Genomic DNA, 21,059 nt, shown 5'->3' with positions numbered 1-21,059 from the left:
GAAGAGATCAACTGGTACATGACCTTGATTATGGGTTGACCCCAACTTTTCGCTAGGAAAAGGTAAGGTATGTTAACTCAATCTACATACTTTTTCCACCAAGTTTTATTACAAAATCCTCAAAATTAAAGGAAATTTTTAGAAAGGAAAAATTCTTCATAATCTCAACACCCTAATGCAACCCTGTTTACACTCTGTGATCCATTCCATTTCTAGCAGCCAGCTCTGCTGTAATCACACCAGATGGATTCTTTAAGGTGTTCTCTAATCGTTAATACTTGTGAGCTACATTGGTGTTTTTACTCTACCAACAGATGAAATAAGTGAAGCATGGACTGGAGGTTGGATTAATGACTCCATCAAAAAGCCCAATGAGCCAGTCTCTGCCAAAGTGGGGTTTCGTCTTCTCTGCTCCAACCAGCGGGCATTGCACAGCACAGCTATGTTTCAGCACATACCTTGGCAAGACTTCTCATCTGTTAATAATTTAAATCCCTTTCTGCAGCTGCAGTCAAAACTGCCCACGGTGTTTTTGCAGAAATGATCACAACCTCCATTGCGGGTCTGGCACTCATCAATATCTGTAACAGGTAAGCATCGGCAAATCAGAGAGCGATACTTGCCTGGTTTTCCACAAATCCCTGAAGTGCTATTGTGTGCGTGCTTCATTACTCTCTGAAACAAAAACAGACCCATAAAAGCGTTTAAGGATGTTTGCTGATGTTTTTAATCTTACACATGTTTTCTAGTCTGGCTTAACTGATTTGGAAAGACAAGTGTCTTGTCCCCTTGAGAACTCTGACTTGTGCTACCCTGGACTAGCATTAAGGACACATATTATGGGAAAGAATGGTGATGTCCTATTATAGTTTCATTCTTGCCCTGCTCTCTCAAGATAAGATGGCTCCCTTGGGCATACTTTCCATTCCAGTTTAATGCTTCAGTTTATAAGGAATTAGAACATTTGCTTTGGCAAATTACACAACAATCAAGTAGTCTCAATGCTTTTAAATGATTCCTGATACTCAAATTAATCTTATCTTCTCTCAGTTTCATCTGGTAACTGGTTGTCTACTTTTTATCATGTTAAAGAACTAAGCCTTTGTACTCTTGCCCATGAAATGCTAGCAGGTCACTGAGGTATCTATTCATTAGTAAAAGCTAATTTTATAGTTATTCATTAAGTTATTCTCTGGATAATAATCTTGGCTGTTATTTATAAATAGTCTCTAGATTGTTATTTATAAGATGTTGATATTATCACCTGCAAATGAATGTTTTCTTGAGCTTCCACCTTTTTCTAATAAGGCCCTACCTGAAATGGGTCATCTGATGCTTGCTGAAGCTGACCTTCTCAATAGTTAGTGTAATTAAGTTGGTTCTAATTAAGCTTACTCAATTATAACCTTCCACTAGTCCAGGGAAGAAAAGCTTCGATCAATATGAATCATAAGCAAATCCGGAATCACTCAGGAGATATGGAGGGGAAGAGCTTCCTTCATCCCCATACATTAGCAGCATGGAGAGGCACAGGCTACCTTTACAAGTCTTCCCATCCAACTGGAGGGTGAATCCAACGGGACAACTGCAATGAACACCTGTTGAAGTATCCTTACAGGTGCGATCGCAGCCTCCATTGTTGACAGCACACGTTTCTGACAAGGAGGTAAGAAAAAGACAGTTAGCTTGCTAAAGAAATGCTGATACAGCTGGGAGGAAAGGATATCGCTGCAGTATTAATAACTGGCAAAGTTCATGAAATCCAAGAAGCATGGTGGGGTACTCACAGTTGTATCCCAAGTCTCTACCACCTGCAGGTGAGCTAAAGAGACAGCAGGTGCAGCTCCTCTCTCCCGTCTAAATAAGTGACATCTCCCAAAGAAGCTTGATACAAGGCTAACAATGTCTCTCTCTCCAACTTGCTGAGCCTTCCCAATCCCCCACTGGCAGATTTGAAGCCACTAAAATTTCCTATTGATCCACAGCCAGTGACCTGCTAAGCATGGCTACATCTGGCAAGCTAGATGTGAATGCAGAACAGGGCAAAGGGGGATGTCCCTTCCTCAATCCTGAACCCTCTCCCTTCAATATAAGTAATAGGAGAAGCAAGAGAGGGCAAGCTTCCCCTACCCCAACTATTCCCTTGCTGCAGAAGGGAAGTCATTGGACTTCATCCCTGCAACTGCCAATTAACTCAGATTAGAAGTTTACCTTTCGATGAAAGCAGAAAGACCTGTCAGAAGTACATGAAAAAATCAGCCAAAGTTGTTAAGTCACAACTAAAGAGATGAGGAACAACAAGCAAATGTCCTTCTAGTTTCACTTACTGCTTTTACTTCCATAGCTACCTCACTGTAGAGCCTTGGGGGGGGAGGCTTAGTTCTAATTAAATAGGACAGTAGAATAGGTATATCTGTTTCCTCTCAAAACCTAACATGAGAGTAAATAGATTTTTTTCAAGTATAAATCCTTGGGGCACCAGGCTGGCTCAGCTGGTTAAGCACCCAACTCTCAATATCAGCTTGAGTTGTGATCTTGCAGTGGTGAGATCAAGCCCTGAAAAGAGCCTGGTGTTGGGCTCTGCACTGTCAGTGAGAAGCCTGCTTGGAATTCTCCCTGTCTCTGTCTCTGTCTCTGTCTCTGTCTCTGTCTCTCTCTCTCTCTCTCACACACACACACATACACACAACAAACAAAAAATAATAAAGTATAAATCCTTAAAAAATGGTGTAAAAGAGTATGGAGATTCCTCTAAAAGTTAAAAATAGAACTCCACTACAATCCAGTAACCACACTAGTGGATATTTACCCAAAAATTACAAAAATACTAATTCAATGGGACACATACACCCCCATGTTTCTGGCAGCATTATTTACAATAGCCAAATTATGGAAACAGCCCAAGTGTCCATCGGTTGATGAATGAATGGATAAAGAAAACATGATACACACACACACACACACACACACACACACACACACACACACACTGGAATATTATTCAGCCATAAAAAAAGAATTAAATCCTGCCATTTGCAACAACACAGATGTAGTTAAAATACTCTATACTCCGAAGACACTTAAAATTTTTTTTCATGCTAAGCTAAATAAGTCAGAGAAAGACAAATACCATATGAGTTCACTCATATGTGGAATTTAAGAAAGAAAACAAATGAGCAAAGGACAAAAAGAGAGAGACAAACCGAAAAACAGATTCCTAACTACAGAGAACAATGGATGGTAACCAGAGGAGAGGTAGGTGGGTGGATAGGTGAAACGGGATGGAGATTAAGGAGTGCACTTGTGATGGGCACCAGGTGTTGTATGGAAGTGCCAAATCACTATATTGTACACCTGAAACTAATATTACATTGTATGTTAACTATACTGAAATTAAAAATTTTTTAAAGTACAAATCCTTAAGGACAAAGAAAATGGAAGCCAAGACAATATAAATATCCTGGAAGTGGCATATCAGTGGAGGAGCAGTAATGGGCACAGCAGAAAGATAAACCCTAGTGGTCTGCAGAGGGGGTGCCAACAGGTAGTAAGCTCATATGAGCCACAGAACCCATAAAGGCCTGGGAATTGGAGATACGAAGTTACTCTAGAGGCGGAGGTGAGGAAGGAGTTAAAAATAGGAAGATTGATTATAAGTCTGTGAAAGAAACAGATAAACCCTCAGATCCCCTCCTAAATTTCACAGCCAGGTGACTCCCCTTCCCTATTCGGGCTACAACAGAGAAATTTATCCTCTGGAGAAGTGGGACCAGAGAAGTACTGGGCTCCAGGGTACCAGGAATAACAGAGAGGGAGGAAGAGACACTGTTAGGTAAAAATCTATACCCTGAAAAGAGAGATCTCAAAGTCTTACCACCACCACCATCATCCCAGTTCTGGGAACACTGACAGGCAAGACTATGTCTGCTTGGCAGGAGACTGAACTGGCCTGCCCAAGTGAAAAGACGTACAGATATTAGCATTTGAAGATCTCCAGATGAAATGGCTAAGTCACTGCTAGTCATCCAAGTATAAAGCCTACCAGCTGATAGAATATCCAATTGGCTTTTTAGTATTTCACTATTAAATATGAAAACTCAACCTAGAATCACCAGACAGTTCAAGAAGGCCTTTAATATGAAACAAATGCACCAAATCAAACAAACAAAGAAGAGGGAACTTGGAAGAAACAAAGCTAATACAGGGGAAAAAAAATAAGTTTTGAAAATCTTGTAATTAATTTCCTCAGAGAGATAAGAAAAGCATTCACGAAACATGAATATGTACCTACAACAAAAGACCAAAGTAAAATTCTTGAAAAATTACAGTATGAAAACAGAAATTTAAAAAGAAATCCTGAAGAGGATTAGAAGAAAAAAATGGAAAATCTCCTAGAAATAGAACAAAAATTTAAGAAAAGAGAAGAAAATTAGAGGAGTTAAACAGCCAACTAACACAAGTTCCAGAGAGAAAGAACAGAGAATATGGAGTGAAGAAAATTATCAAAGAAAAAATATAAGGAACTGTCTCAGAACTAAAGGACTCAAATATCCATATTGAAAAGGCCAACTGAGTGGCCTTCAGCATAACAGGTGGGAAAAGTCCCATAGTGAGGGTCATTATTGTGAAATTTCACATCAACAGGGACAAGGATAAGACCCTGAAAACATCCAGACAGAAGCTTTCATAGATTCCATTCAAAGAATCAAAAATAAAAATGACTTTAGATTTCTTAAAACAACACTGAATGCCTGAAAAAAATAGAGCACTCACTACTCACAACTTGGAATTCTATACTGAGCTAAATTCTCAATAAAAGGAGAGTAGAAAGGCATTCTCAGGCGTGGAAGGCTTTTAAAAACCTATACCTACCTGTGTAAACTAACAAAAGAGAAGACATGAGGTCTACTGACACAGGAGCATGGTGAAGGGCATTCCCAGGCTGGTGCTAATGGGAAGGCCCAGAGGAGAAGTGTACAGCCAGCCTGAAGAATCAGGCCCCTCCACGGCAGGGAAGCCTCATAAGACACTTTAAAAACATTTTTTTTTTCCAATTTTTTTTTGGGGGGGGGACAGAGAGAGACAGAGCATGAACGGGGGAGGGGCAGAGAGAGAAGGAGACACAGAATCGGAAACAGGCTCTAGGCTCCGAGCCATCAGCCCAGAGCCTGACGCGGGGCTCGAACTCATGGACCGTGAGATTGTGACCTGGCTGAAGTCGGACGCTTAACCGACTGCGCCACCCAGGCACCCCTAAAAACATTTTTTTAATGTTTATTTATTTATTTTGAGCGGGGAAGGGGCAGAGACAGAGGGAGAGAGAGAATCCCAAGCAGGCTCCGCTCCATCAGCACAGAGCCCAATGTGGGGCTCGATCTCACAAACCGAGAGATCAGGACCTGAGCTGAAATCAAGAGTCAGAAGCTTAACTGGTTGAGCCACTCAGGTGCCCCGGAAGATACTTTTTAAGAAGGAAATGGAGGTGTTGTATGGAAACCAATTTGACAATACATTTCATATACTGAAAAAAAATAAAATAAAATAAAAAGAAGAAAATGGAATTGATAAGACAATTGTTGTATTTGAACACATTGAAAGGGTTTTAGAACTCTGCCTGAAATTTGCAAAAGAACTGCTAAGAGGTACTTAGAAAACTAAGCAGAGAAAATAATAATCATAGCACATTATGTGGTTCAGGTGAATCATATTTAGATATTCATAATCACAATGATGTAAATACATAATATTGATTTAAATAGTGATAAAACCACATTAAGGGTATGGGAGAGGGAGTGTATGCATTAGGGGAGAGGGCAGAAGAGAGCTAAAACTTGTTGTGTCCTGGAATAGGAAGTCAAAGTAAATATCTAAAACTGACACATCAAGAAATAAGTGTATAATGTCACAATATACGTGAGAAAAAGAGAAATAACTATATATACTTTTCAGAAATATGGTGGAGGGCAAGTTAGAAGAAGAAACAACTAGGAGAAATGAAAATTGTTGCCTTTGTCAAATGGGATGAGGGAAAGGGAAGTTTTGAGGCAAGGAAATGATGTATTTCATTACATGCCTAATAGCACTGATTAAAGTTTTTAAGGTTTTTTATACTACTCGTATGCAGTATTTTAATTTAACGCAATTAAAAATAATTTTAATCGGGTAGAAAAGAGCTCAGAAATGTCACCTGACTGGTGGCCAATGTCTGCTCAATATATTACCTGTTAAATATAGAAGCTATCAAAAAACTGGTTTTGTTTAGGTCAAGCCAAGCTTTCTCCAGAATAATAATGTGCCAGAGGATCTGATTGCCACCCACACAGCCACTGCCTCTACTTCTGTTCCCGTCTCCAGCTCCGCTGGCAGATCTGCTGGCAGACCTTCTTATATCCCACAGCCAAGTGCCACTCTTCTCCATTCATCTCTTTTGCCATTAACATGGGCTGAAGTCAGAGAGAAGATGGCTCGGCTGACAAAAACCCAGACAAATCACCATGCTAAGCTAGGGGCTGCCTGCCCAAAGTGCCTCCCTGGTCAGTTAGTTACTCAGAAGGACAGGAACTGACATCCACTGACCACCCACTAAGTCCCAGGCATTGGACTATGGCCACTTTTGCATATTATTATCATAACTGAGCTTCCTGATAACCCTAAGAGGTAGGTTTTATTATATCCGTTTCAAAGAAAGACCAGGAGACCGAGGCTCAGGGGGATTTGCCCGAGTCTCACAGCCAGTTGGGGGCAGCGCTAGGAGGCTAACTTGCTTGTTCTGATTGCTGGGCCGGTGCCCTTCCCACAATTCTAGAGTCCTTGGATGGTGACTAAGTAACAGCAGTGGGTGAAGAACAGACACAATGTGGCTTGACAGGAGCTGCTGACCCAGGTCCAGCTGGTCTGAGGGTGTAGGGGCCCTGATGTAATAAGTTAGGCCCAGGTTCAGGCCTGATGTAATAAGTTAAGGAGGGAAGGGGACAGGACAGTGGCCAAGGAAGAGGGGGCAGTGCCTACCCATGAGCAGCCGCCGTTTCACCCGTTTATCACTGTCCACCACTGATGTGGCATTGCTCTCTGTCACCTCCAGGGCAGTGTCCTCTTGCTCTATAAGAGACGCAAAACAGCACAGTTCTCAGACTGAATGAATCAGATTATTCATCCCCTGCACAACCCCTTCTGCCGAAACCCCAGACACGAGAACAATGTAAGATGTGCCACTCTGTTCCCTCAATAAAAACGTGTTGTAAAGAGGCTCTGCGGGAAACACAGTATGTTGAATGGCCGCAGAGCCTTAGTAAACATTAAATATGGAAAAGATTTTTGAAGCATATTGCAGTGACCAAAGAGACACTAGGGAATGTAAGCTTCAGATTCACTCCAGTACACTCAGTCCAGGACAAAAAGAACCTGGGGCCTGGGAACCTCTAAAATGGAGCTAGCAAAGGACGGACCATGAAGTACAGGATAGCATCCTGACAGAAATAGGCAACATGGGCTTCTGCTGACCATAAGGGCCACTGTGTCATCACAAATGGCTACCTTTAACTTCATGTCGCTCTGGACCTTTAGGATGTATTGTCCCAGTCTCCAGAGTACCATCTTCAGGAGCCCCCCTAGTCTAGGAGAAGAGAAAGGGCTTTCCATGGTGGCACAGGGAGAGAGGGGACACCCTCCCAGGACTAGACTACTCCCACCACCACATGTAAAGCATCACGGAACCCATCTGGAGGCAAATGCTCTGGAAATACCCTGAATCTGGTGCTAAACACCATTAACAGTTAGGTTCAGTTTTGGGGTTAGGGGTGGGCAGGCTGGGGCAGACCCTCACCAAGTGTAGGGGTCACTCACCGAGGCAGCTCCTTCCATCTGTGTGCATCTTGTACCCTGGGTGGCAGCTGCACTCCGGGCCTTCGGTGGTGTCCTCGCAGGAGTGCTGGCACCCACCATTCCCATGGTTACAGGTCACTAAGAGGAAACCCAAGCAACACACTGAGCACTGACTTTTCCACAACCAGGGATGGGTTTGCTTCAGAAGATCTCTGCTTGTCATTCAGCAAGTTTTGAACACCTACCGTGTGCTAGGCACAGCACATAAAAGAAGTAACCCTGACTCAGAGCCAGACGCTGTCTATGTAAACAGATAGTCACAGTATGAATTCAAGAAATGCTGGGGCACCTGGGTGGCTCAGTAGGTTAAGCATCTTGACTCTTGATTTCAGCTCAGGTCACAATCTCATAGTTCGTGAGTTCGAGACCCACATCGGGGTCTGCATTGTCAGTGCAGAGCCCACTGGAGATTCTCTCTCTTTCCCTTTCTCTCTGCCCCTCCCCTGCTCTCTCTTTCTCTCTCTCAAAATAAATAAATAAACTTAAAAAAAAAACATTTTAAAAAAAGAAATGCTGAATGACAGATTTGAGCAGTTATACAGGAAAATGGCAACAGGAAGGTAAGAGAGATTATCACTATTCCAGAGGAATTATGCCAAAAGATTCTAGACTACTGCTTTGTTCTATCAGGAGAAGTTTGCATATTAATACAGCTATACTGGGGCTTTAGAAAATGTTCTAGCACTTTACTCTGGAAGAAACAGATAATACTTATTTGTACAAATAGGTTAGAATTTCTCTCATCAGATTCTATCTAGATTACTTAGAAGGGAGGGAATGTAGAGGAAATGATGACTGCACACATTTAATGCAACATTAACCAACGATTACGAAGACTGTGTATGAACTCACTGATGATAAGCCAAAAAAAAAAAAAAAAGCCAACTCAAAATGATCTATCATCAAACTGAACCGTGGTTACCTCTGGCAAGAGAAATGGGAAAGGGAAGGTTATAGATTTTCTTTACACACTTAGGGCTGTTGAAATTCTTACATAAGCATGTGTAATGTTTCCAATGTGACAGAATGAAATACATTATTTGTGACGTGAGAAAGAAACTGTTCTGTGGTCACAGTGGTGTAAAAATTGAGTATGTCTGAGAACAACTAAATGGGAATATGGAAAAAGTGAAGGGACATGAGGGAAGAGCAAAAAACAAACAAACAAAAACAGTGAAACAGCTGGTTATGTGGTGGAATTCTTCTGTTTTTCTTTTTGTTCTTTCCTCAAATGTAATTATAATAATTTTTGAGGAAGTGACATCTCAAGAATATTTTAAAATTTAAATTCCAGGTATTCTACTAGCCCCTGAAAAACTGAACTGCCGAAGAGTCTCACTCCACAGGTGAGTCTCCTCTAGAGACATGGGTCCTCCTTGTGAAGGCACCTAGTGGAGCCACTTGGTTCAGCCCACTAGAAGCTCGCAGGGATAGCCTCACTTTTAGGAGTCCTAAGAGTCTGTCAGAATCTATTTCTGGTGGTGGCACCAGCCCTGGTTTGGCAGGTTTCAGAGCTGCACTCTGCTTTGTGATGGAGACAATGAAGAAAAGTCTCTCACCAGAGAAACTACCTCCTCATCTCTTAACCACTCAGGTCGACTCACTGTAAACAACCATCCTCCGCAAACTGCAGGGGAATTATAGAAAGTCCATGGCTTTGGGAAGAGTTGCTAAAGGAAAACCATCTGTCTCCTCTGGCATAGATAGTGGTTTAGGAACACCTTTAATGGCAGGTTGTTCCCTATTACCAGTTGGAGTTTTATTATTGTGTTTCATCGTTGTATGGCAGCTGTGTCCAGACTGAGTACACCATTGATCCATCCATTCATAAATAAATGTGTAGTGAGCACATCCTGTGGTAGGCACCAGGGGAAGACTAAGAAGCAAAAATAAGACAAGGTCCCTGACTGTGGGGGCTCACAGCTGGGGAGACAGACACATAAATACACAATTCAAGCCTGGTGTCGTGTGCTATAATTGAGGAATCAACAGTGCTGTGGGAGCCAAAATACAAAATGGCTGCCAGGTCTGTCAGGGCTTCTGGGGAAGTCTAGCAAAGTGCTAAAGAGCCTTCGAGCTAGATCGACACCCGAATCCTAATTGGCCATGTGCTCCCTGTGTGACCTTGTTGCTTTACCTTCTCCATAATTTTCTCAACTAAAAATGAGGATAATAATACTTAGCTCATAGGGTGGTGATATTAAGAATTCAATGGAATTGGTACATCTTTGGACAAGACTTTGCACACAGTAAATGTTCCCCAAAAGTAGCTATTATCATTATTAGGCGTTAGGCAGAATATTAAAAATTGAGTGAGAATTCACCAAGCCAGGTGAGGAGGAGGGCTTGGAGAAGGCTTGGAGGCATGAAAGAACATGGGCTGTTCTCCAGCAGGCAAATAGGTCGGTGTTTGGGAAAAGGAGGTGGATGTGGCTTGTACAAGAAGCAGGACCAGGTAGCAAAGAGCTGTGATTGCCAGATGACAACATTTGGTTTCATTCTGTGGGAACAGGGAGACTGGCCCCCAACATTCACACTCCTCACTCCCAAATTTTATTTCCTTCTAATTGGTTCCCTTAAAAAGTATCATTTCCTTTCCCTATCAGAGACTACCCTTGTGCAGCAAACTTAGTCCTCAGTGAAGGTCAGTATCTTAAGATGGCTGCCTTTCCTGATGTGATTGCTCCACCATGAGGTGGCATTTCTGATCCTGGGCTGCAGAAGACAACCTGTGGAGTAGGATGGTTCCCAGCACAGGCGTGTGCCAGTCTGTACTTACGGATGCAGTCTCTCTGATTCTTGGCCAGCTCAAAACCTGGCCTGCACTCGCAGGCGACACTGCCCTTCGGGGCCTCCTTGCAGATGTGACCACAGCCGTGATTCTGATTCATGCAGCTCAGACCCTCTGCAAAACAGCAGCATGCAGCCAGTGAGCAGGCTGTAGGCACAGTCCTGAGCCCCAGGGGCACTGCAAAAGGCTGGGGAGAGGGGGGACCTGCCTGCCTGGGTCTCCATCAGCCCCACATTTTAAACAAACCTGTCATCCGAATCCAGTCAGGTCAATTAACAGAGACATAAAAAATTTTTTATCTCACCCAAGAGATACAATGTCTGAAGTCTCCTAGAGGTAGGAGCCTTCCTAGTACACTGAAAAGAAAGCACAAGAGCTCTCTGGGGGGTGTGGAACCACAGCCTGCAGACCCCGGGAACTGCTACCTAGACTCTTATCTCTGCCAGGTTGTTACCCATGCTGACCAAGGATACAAAGAGGGGACAATCTCTCTAAGGAAATCTGCAGAGATGAAGATTCCCAGCTGGTTCACATACTCTTGAAGATGATTTTCTGAAAATGTCAACTCCCCTCTCTACCCCAACCAAATCCACACTTTGGAGGGGACTCTGACTACTATCTTCTGGCATCAGCATGTGAACACCAGCCCAGGGGTCTCTCTTCTGTGACCACTCTCACCTAGTCCCTGGGCCCTCCCTCAGCAGGTTCAGAGCATAGCAACAACACAACAGAGAGAACAGAAAGAGACCTCACACATGTGCTGTAAAATCCTTTCCAGGTATACTATCATTTTCATTAGGTCCAATCTTGTGGTAACAGAGCTGGGAAGAAGATTCTTTTCCTGGCTAGTTTAATATGCATTTAAATGATGGGGTCATAACATAATGTATATCTGTGTGGTTTGCCAGAATCCTGCCTCTTCTCAAACCAATTCTTTGAGACCCTGCCACCTGCCAGAACTCTGGAGGAACTCTCATCACACCCAAGAGTATTCTCAAAACCTCTGCTCAGTTTGTACTGCACTATTATATTAAATACATGCCCATGTGATGCTTCTTTGCCTCTGTACAATAAGTGTCTTTGAGAGTAGGTTTTTTTGTTTTCAACCAACAAGACACTCTCTAACACTAGAAGTAGAAATTTAAAAAAAGTTTTTAACGTTTATTTATTATTGAGAGTCAGAGAGAGACCGAACATGAGCATGGGAGGGGAAGAGACAGGGGGAGACACAGAATCTGAAGCAGGCTCCAGGCCATCAGCACAGAGCCCGACGCAGGACTTGAACTCACAAACTGCGAGATCATGACCTGAGCCGAAGTCAGATGCTTAACCGACTGAGCCACCCAGGCACCCCAAAAGTAGCACTGTTTTAAACATGAGTACAAAAAGTTTTCATTCAACTTCTTTAGGATCCTACACTGTTCTGTATTGTGCCCCTAAAATCTTTTGACTTAATTAGAATCAGTTGGTCCTAATTAAGTCAAAAGTCACTTCTCGCTAATTCTCACCATAGAGTCATTGATCTATGCTTAACTGGAATAGCTGATTTAATACAAACAGATGTCATCCCTATTCCAAAAGACAGCGTAACTGTTAATACATCCCATATTCTCTTAAAGCCATTTTGTTTTTTATCTGACAGTTACAAGCTGTTTGAACTCCAGCACTCAGTCTGCTGGAAGTTGCTGAGATTCATTCACCCATGCCAAGGCTGCTGTCAGTTAACACAGAATGGGGCTTGTACTGGATCAGAGCAAAGCTCTCTCTTAGTTCTGGCTGGTGATTTTTGGAAATGTTATTTGCTCCCAATACTGAGACAGCACAGGAGGTGAGAGCTGTCTCCAGAAGCAGCGCCCTGTCCTCCTAGGAAGGCCCAGCAAGAATTACATTTGCTCATGGATCAACAGAGCATTTGGAATGACAGGCACGAGGAGTACCAGGGCTAAACATAACAGTGCCCAAGAAAAGGCAGCAGGAATACGTGCAAAGTACGCTCCCCAAACAGGTCAGCTGCTGCTTCTCTTCACTCTGTTTTCAAGTCTAAGACATTTGCAAAGTGACCTTTACCACCTCAGAGGAGCAATTCACTTACACAAGAAATATTTCATAAGAATTGACTGTAAAAGAAAGAAAGAAAGAAAGAAAGAAAGAAAGAAAGAAAGAAAGAAAGAAAGAAAGAAAAGAAAAGAAAAAAGAAAAGAAAAGAAAAGAAAAGAAAAGAAAAGAAAAGAAAAGAAAAGAAAAGAAAAGAAAAGAAAAAAGAATTGGGGCACCTGGGTGGCTCAGTCAGTTAAGCATCCCATTCTTGGTTTCAGCTCAGGTCAGGATCTCATGATTCATGAGTTCAAGCCCCACATTGGACTCTGCCAATAGCATGGAGTCTGCTTAGGATTCTCTCTCTCTCTTTCTCTCTCTCTCTCTCTCTCCCTCTCTCTGGGGCCCCCCCCCCCAACTTGCACTGTCTCTTTCTCAAAATAAATAAACTTTTTAAAAAGTTAAGAAAGAAAGAAAGAAAGAAAGAAAGAAAGAAAGAAAGAAAGAAAGAAAGAATTGACTGTGTCAGATGCCATGGGGATACACAAAAAGTTGCCCCCAATGTCCTATCATGTCAAGCCAGACCTAAACTTACCAGGAGGTAATAGAGGTTAAAATGACTCTGGAAATGCTGGGGGCTTTTCAAAAGGTGCCCCAAAAGCTGTTCATAGTACCCTGACACACACAAAAAAATGCCACTGCTAGGGGAAGCAGATGGGTCCGGTCCCAACTGGGAGGCCCAGCCAAGATTCTGGCTCCCCCCAGAAATTGGGCTGGCAGTCATGGTTAGGGTTGTTTAGTTTACCGGGAGGGAAATAGCTCACAAAAACATTAGAAATAGCCTATTGTGGTGGTCCCCAGCTCAGAGTCTCCCTGAAGAATATTTCTGGAAACTGAATTAATATATGCCTTGCGAACAGAGCAAGAAATGTCTACAAAAGACAGAAACAGGCCCTGTTGAGAGCACAGCCCCTTCCTCACTACCCTGACACCTTCCCCCTACTCTGCAAGGGCAGCGGTGCAAGCATCGAAAAATATTCTCAGACCAGACAAAACAAAAGAGGAATGCTCATTTTGAGAGCCTGAGCACCCATGAATGGGGACAAAGGCCAGCCGGGGCAGTATGTCTCTCTCCAGCCTACCCCCATTACATGGGTGAAAACACACAGTCTCTTTATCAGAGCTTGGGGTCTCTAAGAATAATAATTTTAAAAAATCAATAGCTTAAGCTTTCCCTCAGAATCATCTATTATGATCCCCTAAATTGAAGAACATTTAGTAAATAATTATTAAAAGTAACCACAACACTAGAAAATACTAGCTTGTAATGTCACCTTCTTTTAACCAATTTTGGAGTATCAACAATGGGTTTTAAAGTCCATTTTAATAACAGGTTCTAAGGGTTTAATGTGCACATCAAAGAGGAAATCCTAAAGGAACACTGTTTACAGACTGATCTATTTGAAGAGTTAAAACCCTAGGATGGACAGGGTCTCAGTTACAGACTGCTATAATCTGTTGGCTTACACTGCCCTGAATTCACCAAGCAATCAGGTTGAAACACCACGGAAAATCACAGAGAGCACACTTAGACCACAACTCAAATTCTTGGATTTTGGCTTTAGCTCCAGACAAATAAGTTCATTTTAAATACTCTTCAGGGAATCCAAGAATGTCTGAATTGTAGAAAATTTAGAAAACACAGATTGCAAAAAGGAACTGCTTTTGTATTTACTTCTGTTATGAAGAGCCTGTGTCTGTAATCAGTCTGGAGGTCTCGCCAGAGGGGAGAAAGGGGCTGAGCTACTGCTTTGGAAGTGCAAGAGTAAGAGATAATCTTAATCACTGCAAACTGCTTTGTGACTGGGTAGGATCCATACTGTGTTCAAGCAATGGCGTGACCTACAGGTCCCCACCCCATTCCCCACCACCTGTAGGGAAAGCCGAGTGACTTCCCAGGAAGCAGCTTTGAGCAACCAAAGAGGAGGTGCCCAGAGATCCAGATCGCTTTTAACTGCTGGAGTCTTAATCCTGCCTATTCCCAGATGCGGGGCTCACAGAAAAATCCAGAGCACCTACCAGGAGCTTTAAACCCAACTGTTCCTCTATCAAGTGCCATGCCTGCATGAGATAAGAGATCTGCCGGATTAGAACCAGTATTTGTCCATCCCACCCAAACCTTGAGAACTAGCAGGCTCAAGATGATAAGACTCCTCAAACCCACTGGCCCATGACCATTCTTCTTACTACCCAAACAGGCTTCCTAAGTCAGGTACAAGGAAGGAGCCATCATTCTTGGAAAATGAGGCAGAAATCATCCTCCAAAAAGACACCCTTGGAAAGTCACAAGAACCATGATTTAACAATAAATCTACAAATGTGTGATGAAATAGTAGAAGAACTTGAAATCACCTCATTCTTAAGTTATGAGAATGAACAAGCAGCACCACATGCCAAGAGGAGTTAATAGTCTAATGTTTAGAGCATTTCCCTCAAAAACAGACTCAGGCAACCCCAGGAGAAATACAGCCACCAAAATGTGGTTCTTTGGCTTAAGAAAGTGCAGAGAATTAAAAACATGTCATTCAGTTAAAAGTGGCTGACTGGCCACATGTTCCTAATGCCTCTCCCTCCTAAGAATCCACTGAACTAATAGAGGAATTTAAAAAAAGTATAGGCCCAAAGCAAAGAGAACAAAAGGGAGGCCATCAGAAGAGTTGTCTACAAATTTATGGAGGAATCATAAGCAGCCACACAGGAAAACCACAGCATAGAAAGCCCACTTGTAGGGAGGGGGTCCTAGAATGCCAGAGGCTCAGGGTTCAAAAATGGGAAACCCAGGGAAGGCCAGATCTGGGTCTGCAAGTCCTTATAAAAAGGCTCCAGCCCCTCCCTGCCCACCCAGAGCTCAGAGCAGGCTCGCGCCTGGGGCTGTGGTTTGCAGCACCGTTTTGAAAAACTTGGCAGATTGTCCATTACATTCTTCCTGAGACACCTAGTCATGTTTGAAATGTTCTCTATTTAAAGATTAGAATCAGGAATGTGAGAGTTTAAAGAGCTCTCAGAGCTCACCCAGCCCAACCCACTTATTTTGCCAGGTGAGGAAGTGGAAGCTAAAATAGCTTGCCTAGGGTTCACCCAGTAGCAGGGTCTAGATTCATCCACAAGCCTCCAGAATGTCTATACTCTGTACTTCCCCTCTAAACTCACTCAGGGTGAGGGGTTTCCTTGCCCCCCTGCACCCTCCCCCCCTGCCCAGGCCCACAGCAGAGCAGAGGCACCTTCGGAGCGGTGAATGCATGTATGCTGATTGTCACTCAGGAAAAATCCCTCCTTGCAGCGGCACTCGTAGCTCCCCATGACGTTGACACAGGTGTGCTGGCAGCCGCCATTGTTCTCCAGGCACTCATCCACATCTGGAGGGAGAGGAGGATTAGCCTTTGCTTTTGTGACTGTTTCAAATGCCCACCCCTCCCAGCATCTCAGGACACCCGCTAAGCAGAGATGAGGTCCCTCTTCCTTCCCTGCATCACAGAAACTCTCAGAATTGACGCTAGCAGGGACCCAAGACCACAAAGTTCTGGGGCTCACTTAAGCAGGCCCTCCACATGAATACAAGATAATATATTCCGTAAATATTTATTGAACACCTTCTCTTTCCAAAGTATGGTGCTAGAGGGGACAGTAAAACACAGATGAGTAGGATCAAATTCTTTTGCTCTAGGAGCATGGCCTTCAGCAAAGGGAAAGAGACAAACGTACAAGTAATTGTGAGATACAGTAAAAGATGGTACAAGGGAAAAAGAGGCTACCTGGTTGCGGGGTATCAGGTTGGGTTTTATGGAAAAGCTGATGGAAGATGGGATGTCTTCAGTTCTAAATCAGGAGAAGGGATTCTGGACAAAAGAAAGAGTATGAGCATAGCACAAATGCTGGGGAGCATGGAGCATGTTCAGATAAGGGTGAGTCATTCGTTTGGCTGGAGCATGGGTACATGCAGGGAAGTTATAGGAGATAAAGCTGGGAATAGATTGGGTCACTCTGTGGAGGACCTTGAATACCTGTCTCTTAATCTAAGACGCAGTTGGAACCACTGTAGCAAGGGTGGCATGGCCAGATCCTGGAGTTAGGAAGAATAAGGTGATAGCCAAGGGTAGGACACAAGGAAGGAGAAGAATCAAAAGCCTGGCTTCACATGTGAACCTGAAATAGCCTCAGCTGGTGCTAGTCGGGGACAGGGCCTGGGGCCTGGCTGAGGGGATGCCTAGGAAGGAAAAAACAGAAGCACTGTGGGCAAGGTGCCTGCAGGGTGGAAAGCCACATGGGCATCGGGTAGGTGGCCGAGAAACATGGTGAAGACCAGAGCTGGGTAGGGAAATGGGGATGGGGCTGTGGTTGGCCCCCACCACGGTAGGGAGGTGATATATGTGAGATGCTGACATTCAGGCCTTGGTCCAGTAGCAGAGGGAAACCTGAGTCTGGTGTTGTAAAGACACCTCTGAGAGTCATTTACTTGTGGTGGCCTTATAAAGTGGTGGATGTAGATAAGAAAGCCCCAGGCAGGAGTGTGGGAAGGGACAGAAGGGGTGCAGAGAGCACATAGCCAGAGGTAGAATTCGGGAGAATACCAGCAGCAGGAGGTAGGTGAGACAGCAGAAGCCCCAGAAGAGGAGCCATCAGAAAGACAGAAAGGGGGTAAATCTTCCTCTGTCTTTCTGTGCCCCCCAGGATGGAGTTAGGGGACTTTCCTTCCACTGTGTCATAAATTACTCTGTGCATGGCTCTACCAATACACTTACCATAGTGTATTCTCAAAAATCTTCTTTTTTTAAATTTGTACCTTGGACCCCTCAAAATCTTTTACCTATCCATCTCCGCTAGACTGTGAACTCCTTGAGGACAGAGACCTTTGTTTTATTTAGCATAGCCCTGGAACTTTAGGTGCACATTAATTGTTCAATGCATGAACAAAAAAGCAGGAGAGCACAGCATCACTAGAGCCAAATAAGAGGAAACTTCCAGAAAAATCTCAGACATGACAAAGACTCAAGGAGAAGGCTGATATAAAAGCAATTTATTTCTCTAGCCTGATTTCCCATGTGCCTATCATTAGCTTCTGGGCACATCCATAACAAGAAAATTCACATTTAAATATCTGTTATCTGGTTTCAAGTTTCTGATCTTACAGTCATGCATCCTCCCACACTACCAGGCAGATGCCTTTCTAAACTGATGGGACCCGAGCCATCCCCTTAAGCCTAACAAACTTGCCCTTCTCTATGCCAAAGTGTGAAGGGAGCACATTCCAAAGGATGAGCTACTCTGGAACACACCTGGCCAAGGTGTTCCATGGTGAGGACTCATGGTGAGCTGGAGAGATCTGTTTCCCTGAACACCAAATCCTGGATTGGTTTTGAATAAAGGTGTGCTCCCCTCTGAGCCATTACCCACCTACCCTCCATTTAACCCACTATTCCTTTCTCCAAAGCAATTAGAAATGTGCCATTGAGTGACACACTCTGACTGAATTAATACAAAAGTGTGTGTGTTCACATGCACAAAGAGGTATCACTAGCCTGGCAAGTTTCTCTAGACTGCAAAACAGTGGTTCTCCACCCTGGCTGCATGTTAGCACCCAGATGCTTGGACCCCACCTCCTGAGACACTGATATAACTAGTCTTGGATGAGACTTAGGCAGTGGTGTTGTTTTAAACTTCTCCAGTGATTCTAACGTGCAGCCAGAGTTGAGAACCACGGCCCCCACACTGAATAGCTACAATGCACCCCCAGACACTCAAAACATGGAAACTGAATTCAGGCAGGTGAGCTATGTGGAAGAGCTACATTTTGTTTTTCAAGCTCAATGGCATTCAGGATCTTGGAGCAGTCTGGGTTTGGTGCCAGATTTAAGTAGTATTTGTACTGTGTATATTCTGGTATTTTGTAGCTAGTATGTGGTAAGGGGCTGAGGAGAGGCAAGGGGTCATCCCAGAGAACACAGGAAAGTACTGCTCCTGAAAAGTTCTGGCTCTGAGCTTCCTTGTCACAAAATGCTTCAACCCTTTCAAGTCTAAATGGCAGAGAAATCTCTGTATCTGCTGGTCCTGCTCTTCTAACTATATCACTTTATTTCTCATGGCTTCCTTTAAAGAATCGTTTGCCCCTTTGGATACACTCAGTGGATACTCAGGATCTTTCTGTCAGGAAGATCCTTGCTACCAAGTCCACAAAGAGACCCCAAAGAGGGGGAATGGAGAGAGGCTGCTGAAATATCTGTGTTAGCAGACAAGGCAAGGAAAAGACTCCTGGGCTGAGGATTTCTGAACTGGCCTTTCCTCAAAACCACCTGACCCAACGCTGGCCCAGGTCCTTAAACCCTGCATAGTTTGGCCTGTTGCTCTTAAGAATCTCACACATTCCCCTAAGCACAACTTGGGGTTTAGGCAAAACTGTAATGACTAGATCTGCCATTAGATATAAATTCCCAAAATGCCACTTTTGGCAAACCAAAAGGACATGTGAGATTTACCCCAGATAATGGTAAAAAAACAAAGCCAAACCCTCCAAACATACTGCATGCTTCCCAAAATATTACACACTGAAAGTGACTTCATATTTTGTTCAGTTTTTAATTAATCTCAATTGATTATTGTTGTCATGATGGTCTCTCTAGTGTCTTTTTGAGGCCTGGCTGCCCTAGACAGTCTGCAAAGGGGTTAGTGAGCCCCCAGCCCTCAATCAAATCTTCCTGACAGCTACAGGCTTGGAAGGCCAAGTGGTCTGACCCAAAGACTGACCTCTCACACAGCACAAATAGGAAGAGACAGAATCTATTTCAGGATGGGGTTCCAGGTGACAGTGAAGCGGGATAAACAGCATACAAGGATTGATTCCCAGAATCAAAAGACTTTGGAAAGACTTTCCTTTTCTACCACTCAAAAAACAAGTTCTGTCTGTACTTATCTATGCTGATCTCAAAGCATTTAATCAAGTGGCCATTCCCCCTGTACTATAAGGGAGCATCTCAGTAGCTGTCCACTCTGTGTCAGGACCTGGTTCAAGTTACTCCTTGGTCAGCCAAGCAGATATCAGCAGGTTAACCGCATAAAAGGTCATCAGCATCAAAGGACCCTGATGCCATCTGTCCCATGATATCCTCCTGCACAACTGATAACACCAGCCTTAAAATGCAAACAGACCAGGAATACCTTTCTGCCAAGTGTGCTGCATCCTCTAAGACTATTCCACACCCAGTCCCATCCAGTTGCTTGCTATTTCTGAATTCTGTTTATTCCTGGCATAAGCAACCAATGTAAACAATGCTCTTTGCAGTCCGTAACTCAGGAACTAAAACTCCGACAGATGTTTCTGTTTTGTGGGATAATAGGATGATGTTAATGGAAGGTTTCTGTTTGAACCCCTTTGCCTTTCAAGAAAAAAAGGAGGTGGGGTTACCTGGCTGAAATCCAATCACATATTTGGAATTTTCAGAATAAGTAGTTTTACCTAATTCTAGAATAGAGATACTTATAGCATTAAATCAAAGATCTTAAAGGTGACAAGTCAATGCTAGAAAGTCAATACGTAGTAACAATGATGTTGTCCATCTCCTTAGACTAATGGAGAATTTACATTATGAATGATCACATATAAACCAAAGCACTTTCCCTGGTTTTCTCTCAGGGACTATGATTTTGAGGGGGCCAGAAAACACAAGTCTCTGATCCCCTTTTTGTTTTAATGAGTATGTTTTCATCAAAGGAAAGAAAAGGGTGGGGTGCCAGAGGGTAGGTACAGTAGAATTGCGATTTCCAACTGTTTTCCTTACCAAGACAATTATGACCATCATGAGCCAACATGAAGCCATCAAAACAAGTACAGCGATAATTGCCTGGAATATTCAAACAGTCATGGACACAGCCTCCGTTGAATTCATTTTCACATTCATCAATGTCTGAGGAATAAAACAGAAGTAAGCCAGACAGGTGGCATCTCTTTAGTATGGAGATATAATGTATTTACCTTCCAACCAGCCATCCCACTTCTAGGACTCTATCCTCAAGATACATCTCCAACAACAGGAAAATAAATATGCACAAGGTAATTCACTGCAGTACTGTTTGTAATCACAAAATACTAGAAACAACCGAAATGCCCATACATAGGAGAGAGTAGTTGAAGAACTACAGTACATTTATTCGATCCAATACTGTGCAGCTGTTAAAAATTAATTAATTAAAAAAATAAAGAATGAGAAAGATTTCTATGAACTGATTTAGGGTGATTTCTAGGATATACTACTAAGTTAAAAAATCAAAATGTGAGAGTACCCATAGTTTATTATCAGGGAAA

At 43.2% G+C, this 21,059-nt stretch overlaps 1 protein-coding gene across 5 annotated transcripts in view; it reads right to left on the bottom strand.

Annotated features, from left to right (window-relative positions):
* SCUBE2 (signal peptide, CUB domain and EGF like domain containing 2) overlaps nucleotides 1-21,059 on the bottom strand; it is a 67,426-nt gene that overhangs the window by 37,784 nt on the left and 8,583 nt on the right. For all 5 annotated transcript variants that reach the window (XM_040456928.1, XM_040456931.1, XM_040456930.1 and 2 more), the window contains exons 3-9: nucleotides 20,536-20,661; nucleotides 15,988-16,122; nucleotides 10,661-10,786; nucleotides 7,843-7,959; nucleotides 7,009-7,098; nucleotides 1,539-1,655; nucleotides 459-581 (exon numbers count right to left, since the gene is read on the bottom strand). In XM_040456928.1, the coding sequence (XP_040312862.1) occupies nucleotides 459-581; nucleotides 1,539-1,655; nucleotides 7,009-7,098; nucleotides 7,843-7,959; nucleotides 10,661-10,786; nucleotides 15,988-16,122; nucleotides 20,536-20,661 (834 nt within the window). The remainder of the gene's footprint in view (nucleotides 1-458; nucleotides 582-1,538; nucleotides 1,656-7,008; nucleotides 7,099-7,842; nucleotides 7,960-10,660; nucleotides 10,787-15,987; nucleotides 16,123-20,535; nucleotides 20,662-21,059) is intronic.

The sequence above is a fragment of the Herpailurus yagouaroundi genome, unplaced genomic scaffold, assembly GCF_014898765.1.
Source record: "Herpailurus yagouaroundi ecotype Mexico unplaced genomic scaffold, PumYag 218, whole genome shotgun sequence".
Taxonomy (NCBI): domain Eukaryota; kingdom Metazoa; phylum Chordata; class Mammalia; order Carnivora; family Felidae; genus Herpailurus; species Herpailurus yagouaroundi.
This window is presented reverse-complemented; position numbering and strand designations above follow the sequence as displayed.